Source organism: Heterodontus francisci, chromosome 11 (genome assembly GCF_036365525.1).
Source record: "Heterodontus francisci isolate sHetFra1 chromosome 11, sHetFra1.hap1, whole genome shotgun sequence".
Taxonomy (NCBI): Eukaryota; Metazoa; Chordata; class Chondrichthyes; order Heterodontiformes; family Heterodontidae; genus Heterodontus; species Heterodontus francisci.
In genome coordinates, this window is record NC_090381.1 from 47,147,910 (window position 1) to 47,155,333 (window position 7,424).

Consider the following 7,424-nt stretch of genomic DNA (forward strand, 5'->3'; position numbering starts at 1 on the left):
TGCTGAAAGGCATTCATTATCTGTACAGTCAGTGACAAATACAACGCTCAACCGAATTGGTGTTTTTTTTCACCATTCGTTTTTAAATTTGTCATTACTGCACTCGTATTGGATAGATTATAGAACAGTGCAAACGGGGTTTCTGCAAGTAATTAGCGCACTTTTTGCACAGAGCCGTGTAATGCATGGGTTTGTTTTTGTCTATTGGAACTGTCCGATTGCCTTTACATTTCCGTCCTTCTCGGTTACTCGAAAGGAGCTGACGGATTTCCATAGGGGTTTAGCAGCCCATACAGTTTCCTTATCGTCAAGTCTGTTGAGTTTCCTTCTCCTGTTACAATGTTCGTATGATTCTGAATCTATAGATACATGGGGTTGTACTAGTGGCTCTAATAATACAATTGTCCCAAAAATTTATTATTTTTTAAATCGCGTGTTAGTTTTCTATGAATTTAACTTTTCAAGGAACAATCGCCTTAATCGTAAGTCCCACTAACATGTAACCGATATTCAACTTGAAGCGAAGTCCTGCTATTTGATGGAGGAGAGAGAATGACGCAAGCGGAAATGTGATCAGTTACACTAATGAGAGGAGTGCATAGGCTGAGAGATTCACGAATAGGAGGACGCATTTTTCTCTGGGCAAAGGGACGAAAAGGGCACGGCTTAAAGCGATAGAGATCCACAGCTTGAGCTGTACAATCACAGTTACATACTCGTAACCAACCATTTATTACATTTGCACTGCAAAAACTGACCACGAACTTGAACAAGACTTTGGACCGAGTACAGACCTGGGTACTGAAATCAACAGGAACTTGCATTGCAACTATAGACTCTGGTACTGCAATTATTTAAGAAACCGGTACTATACCTGCGAAAAGAGTGGGAAGCAAGGACTGACACGATGGCCACCTACCAGCACCCCGAAGATGACACTATGGTTCTGATGACTGACAACATTTCCACGTCCAGCTCCAAAGAGCGAGTCAAGAGCGAGTCAACCCCCGACAAGACTGCGGAGAAACCCGATCCGACTCAGAAACCACCCTATTCGTATGTGGCCCTCATTGCTATGGCTATCCGAGAGAGCCCAGAGAAACGGCTCACTCTCTCTGGCATCTATCAGTACATCATCACCAAATTCCCTTTCTACGAGAAGAATAAGAAAGGCTGGCAAAATAGTATCCGACACAACCTGAGCCTCAACGAGTGTTTTATCAAAGTGCCCAGGGAAGGTGGCGGGGAGAGGAAGGGCAATTACTGGACTCTAGACCCGGCTTGTGAAGATATGTTTGAAAAGGGCAACTATAGAAGAAGGAGAAGGATGAAGCGCCCTTTCCGGCCACCTCCCACCCATTTCCAACACAGTAAAACGGCTTTATTCGCCAGTGACAGCTATGGCTACATCGGCCCTCCCAAGTACTTGCAGTCGACTTTCATGAACAATTCCTGGCCTCTTGGGCAGCCGCCTGCGCCGATGTCTTACGCCTCCTGCCAAATGGCCAGCGGCAACGTCGGCTCTGTCAATATGAAGGGACTCTCGGGACACGCGTCCTACAACCCTTATTCGCGAGTGCAGAGCATGGCCCTGCCCAGCATGGTGAACTCCTATAACGGCATGAGCCACCACCACCACCCCCACCCCCAGCAACTCAGCCCTGCTCCCCCACCTTCTTCCAGCAACGGAGCCGGCCTGCAGTTCCCCTGCGCCAGGCAGCCCGCAGACCTCTCCATGATGCACTGTTCCTACTGGGACCATGACAGTAAACACAGCGCATTACACACAAGGATAGACATTTAAGACAAACAGCAGCAAGATATTACTAAATAATTGATTTGCCCCAAATCCTACTCTTTAAACTGCCAAAATATTACAGTGGTGAACCCCACCAGGTAGTGTAAGTGTTTTGAACTTTTATCTTTATAACACAAGAAAACTATGAGACACCCAGCTGGGAAATGAACTATCTTTTCATGTATTTTAACTATTTGTTATCTATAAAAGGATTTGTAGATTTATCGTTAATTTTTAAAAGATATGTCTGACCAAGCTCTGTTCAAAATAATATTATGTTTCCGGACGATGAACTTTAATTTTTCCGTCGTCTTTTTAAAAATGTGATACCCAATGAAATCGGTTGAATTTACATCTTGACAACATTGTTCCATTTAGAACTATTGCCACAAATTTTAAACAAGCTTTTAGCCTGTGTTTTTCTTTGAAAAAAAGAATGTTAAAGCTCTTGTAACAGACCTGCATGTTGGTAACTCCGCTCGTTCTGCAGTTTGGGACCAATTCAAATGTATAGCACTTTCCTACTTGTACTTTCTAGATTTTGTAATCTTTAATAAACGCCCCTAATTTCCACGATCGCTGTTTAAATGTGATTTGTCAAGTATTTTTTTTACATCCTTCCATTGTGAATTCCCTATTTTTTAGAATTATTCCCCCTCAATCGTATTATCTCTCCATTTATCTATTATTGCAAAGGTTAATTATACACATGGACCCAAAGCTAGCATCAAATGTTAGGGCTATTGGGTAATTTAGTTTAAAAAAAAACATGGTGCGGTTGTGTAGCTATAATTGAATTGCAATCCTGTAACTTTGCACACTCAAAACAAGAAACTGCCGCCAGCTACATTTGTTAAACTAAACTCCATTAAAGCTGTTATAAAGAAAGAATACTTGCATTTATATAGCATCTTTCACGACCACAGGACATCCCAAAGCACTTTACAGCCACTGAAGTACTAATAAGTGTTATTAATATGGGTTATTATAATTTCCGAATACGCTAAACTCCAGTCACGGCCTTGTGCATTAAAACACATAATCCGAAATGTCATCGAATTGCATCCCCCCCCCACACAGTTAGTGAGCATTGAAGTAGGGGAATTGTACACCAGCGAAAGAGGCTGGGCCTTTATTTTGAAAGGATTCAGATGGCCATTCATTGAAAGGACAGTTTCCATGAATCCAGCTTTTGCTTCTCGCTACTTTGAGCATATTTGCCCTATGGCAGAGAACGGCAATGGTTATTTGAAGTACTTAGTTTGTATTCTATTAAGATAACGTTCCACATTTATTTTTGATCTTAAAAAGTAGACGACTGGATGAGATGCATGTACAATGTAACACATAATTGCATGCACGCAATCAGTCGATTGAGTCTAATTTTAATTTAGTGGTGAATCGTATTGCGCAATTTTTATTTTAAATGTAATTGGATTGTATTAAAAATGTCAAGCCTTTGCAATTACTGGCCACAATCCATGAGGTTTTCTTGTGGCACGCATACACCATAACCTAGTTTTTTGTTTGTTTATAGAGTGCTAATTACTGTTGTGATTCTTTAAGCTTGATGCTTGTGTTATGGATGAACGTTGGGGTTGCTGCACGAATAGGCTTGAAGGATTTGACTATTTTGATCTCGGCAGTTCCATGGGTGTCTACAGCTACAAGTAGCAGCCATCCACCAGCCTTCTTGCTCCCTTTGTGTTTTATCTGTCGCTGGTGCGGACAGATACCTTCCTCAGATGCACAGGATGTTCTCGAGTTAAGAATTAATTACTGCTCGGGATTTAATCCTTTAACACGCCATGAAGTCTTCCTGGCTGCTCCTTGTTGAATAGGTCGGCTTGACAAATAAGGCACGATATGTATTTTTAACTGAACACAAGATTTCAGTCAGACTGAGAAGTGGTTTAGTAAATCGATGACGGAGTTTCCCGAAGCAAAGACGAAGTATTTGGGGAGATCCTTATGAGGCCTTGTTAGGGTTTTCCAATGCAGTGAATTTTGGTGTATGAACTCGCTGGCTGATAGGCTGTTGTCCAGTTTATAATCACTTACGATGGAGGGGTTTGTCTATAACACAAACGTTAGGACGCAGATTTATGCTTGTAGTCAGTAATGTGCAAAAGTTTAATTTAAATGCTGAATAAATTCTGACAAACAGCTAATAGCGATAATTTGCTCGTTGGTCGTCGTCTTTAGTTTTTTTCAATACCAAATCGTTTGGAAGGTTTTCTACGGTCCTGCCTATAAAATATGCGCGTTCATATGGTCAGATGAACAAACTAACTACCCCTGTCGCGGTGAAAGCATTGAAATATGCAAACATTTTAATTAATTAAAAAAGGTTCCTGTATAATTCCCAGCTAGTTCGACAAAAGAATGGTCCCAAGTACTATACGTACGGTCGTGGAGAAAGCACATCTTCGACCATCACTTTGTGGGAGTTGTTTTTTCTTTGTCATACGTCAGATTTATTATGAATCTACATTTTTCAAATAATACCCCATGCAATGCATTATGTTGTTTCTCAGGAACTGTATGTTGGAATGGTGAAGCCAAAATGTAACAGATCGGTCCACAGCAGGTTTTAATTGCAAATGTTCGGTTCTATTACTCAGCCAATAATGGGACTGAAGTCCCATCGAGCATACATATTGAAATAGTATTGGAGATTATGCAGGAGTTAATTCTACTAAAAGTACAAAACGAGCAGGGAACGGGAGAGGGAGATTTAAATAAAAGTGGTAAGTAGATGTATGCGATTCTTCCGGTTAGGGGATGGACGAAGTAGGGTCCCAAGGCTTTTGCAAACAATACATATTGATGTTATTAGGTTTTTTTTGGCGTGGTCTACGGTAATTTTCTATGCTAATCCCGTCCAGAAATTAATTATTATTTTATTGGGTTCATTAAGACAACGCGTAGTTATTTTTTCGGTTGTTGGCTAACGGGAGTTCTGTTGGGTTTGAAATTCATGCTATGAGAGACTGACAGGTTTATATTAAGAGAAATCTCCAAGAGGGAGAGGATTTACTATTAACTTTCATTTGTAATTAGCCAACAGTGAAGATGATAAGAAGAACATAAAACAATTGTTAACTTGCTATGCATTTTATTCCCAGTAGCATTCTTGAAGGTCGGGACCATTATTTTACTTAAATAGATTAGACTGAAAACTAAATCTTGTACAGTATTGCGAACGTCGATTAGCACAGTTGCGCTACAGAAAGTAATTGTTAGTTAATAGTGCAGCATTTGACACAATGCTATGATAATATAATTGTAAAGATTAATATTGCATTATTGTATTCTGGTTTTTGTTCGTCTTATGTTTCCAGAAATCAGATGATATGGGTTCCCTTTATCGCCTCTGATAGCCAATATGCTACTATTTACAAGGTCAATAGAATGCATTGTCTCCTTAGCCAACAATCCTATCCAATTATACCTATCATTACAGTTTATGTAATTGCACCTTGCGGTCATGTAATCCCCATTAACTTCCATTTTATTGGTTGCAGGATATTGTTCGCTCACAGTTAAAAATTTAGTCAAGTTTATTCAAATCCAATGGGAATCGGATAAGCATGCAACAGAACCTTGTCATCCATTTAACAGTGCTGCAGAAATGTTCTTGCAGTTTTTTAGTGTTAGAGAAGTGTAAAATTTCAAATATGACAGAGGAGGCAATCAGAGGAGCTAACATGTATTGTTACATATCTGCTATGCAGTATATCAGCAATGCATTAATAGATCATCACATTGCATGTAATATGGTAAATGTATGGATCTCTTAGAATCGCTTAGAAATTAGGCGTTTTCTTTTAAGCCTGCCTGATTATTAAAATAGAAACAAAAATATATTAAATATTACTTTGTTATTGCAAAAACATATTTTACTCCCTTTCTATTAAAAATCTTCGAATTAAATATCCATCAGATTTTAATTAAAATGCACAGATTTGTTTACAATATATCTCCTGCACTGTAATATGGCGGATTCATTCGCTGTTTTTAAACAGCACTAATAACATTACTAGAGTCTGGGCAACTCAGACAATTTATCATTGGGCACTAGTGCAGATCAAGTAACAACGGCTGATTGATTCATAAACCCTTGCCTGAAAATCTGGGTTAACATTAAAGCGCATTGTAGAATTGCGATAAAATCATTTGATCAATGATGTAATTAAATCATGCATTTAACTTCAAAGGAAACTAAATCTTGTATTGAAGAGCGAGAAAAGGCATTATTGGTGACCATATCCTCTTCGTATAAGTGAACTGTCAAAGGTACAAGAATTGTGTTGAGAACGCAAAGCGCAAAGTGCCTGATCTAGTGCATTTAAAGACACGTCAACTGTAATCGTTTCCGATGGCAGTTAAGAATGCACGGTTCACCGTCCTGGGAGAGCCAGAGAAAGAGTGGTGGAAACCGCACTCTCCGTCGGATGCACCAATCTGTCAGCTCGGCTATTGTTCAGATCCGGGTTAAAAAATATATCTGCACAAGCAGTCAGTCCAGCATTTTACCAGGGCGTGAATCTTAGCACCTGTGTAAAGAAGCACCTTTTAAAATAACGCCTCAGTCAAGTAGTTGGAAATCATACAGCTCATGATTTAATTATGTCCCACTACTATATCGGGATCTTTTGTTTGAGGAGTTGAGGTTGTGTGTGTGTTGGCAGCTGGCTTTTATTTGTCCTGGTACCAGCATGACGTTCTTCTTTCAGGTGGCGAGGTTTTCCTCATTCACCTAAAACAAACGCGACGTCTCAGCGCAAATTACAGCCGCTAATTGGTCCAACCTTTCAAATCCCCTTAAACCAGACCGTTTGTTTTTATTAGTTACTAAGGGCTCTAGCCTGCATTGAAACCGAGGAACAGCAATAATAAGCAAGCTAGACTTTGGAAAAAATGTGGGTTTTGTTGCTGTATATAAACACTTTAAGCTGATGTTGCAGCGCTGTCGATCGCTCTATTTCGTTTCTTGTCTCTTTCTCTGACTCTGTCCGTTCCTTCCTTCATCTTTCTTTCCTTCCTTCATTTCTTCCTTCCTCGCTCCCACCCTTCCTTCCGTTTGTTGGACAGAAACAAGTTAATCCAGGGGCTTGTTTACTGCCGGACGGTCGCACGAAGTTGTGGTTAAATGCATTTGTAAACTTTCTGCCGTCAGAATTCAAAGGAATTGGCTGTGGACTCATTGCACAAAAATAAATATTTTCATTTTAATGACACTTTTCAGAATTGGTTCTGTTATGTTCATGCCCGCAGTGCAATTTGATAATTACAGAATATTGTTTGCTAGCTTATTTATATATTACTTATATCACAGACAGAATATTTCAACATTCCTTCTCCAAAGAATTTCAAAGATCGGTTCTCAATATTTATTAGCGTTGACTGTGATTGAGTTATTTCGACTAATCCAGGTACTGAAACAATTTAAATTTATCGGGGGGCGGGGTGGGGGGGGGGGGCGGAGAACAGCAGACAGGCACAAAGATATTTGTTTAATAGTAATATGCAGCGAACTGAAGCAAAAGGAAGAGAGAGAAAAATCCCAACTCCTAAATGGAGCACTGAATGCTGCGTTACATTTAAATAAAACACACTCAAA

General features: G+C 39.7%; 1 protein-coding gene across 1 annotated transcript; it reads left to right on the plus strand.

Annotated features, from left to right (window-relative positions):
* The first annotated feature begins 907 nt into the window (after positions 1 to 907).
* On the plus strand, positions 908 to 1,804 carry foxl2a (forkhead box L2a). Its single transcript, XM_068041420.1, has one exon. It carries the CDS (start codon positions 908 to 910, stop codon positions 1,802 to 1,804), a length of 897 nt encoding a protein of 298 aa, XP_067897521.1.
* The last annotated feature ends 5,620 nt before the right edge of the window (positions 1,805 to 7,424 follow it).

Coding starts and splice junctions, on each gene's coding strand:
- foxl2a (XM_068041420.1), top strand. CDS start 908: ATGGCCACCTACCAGCACCCCGAAGATGACACTATGGTTCTGATGACT.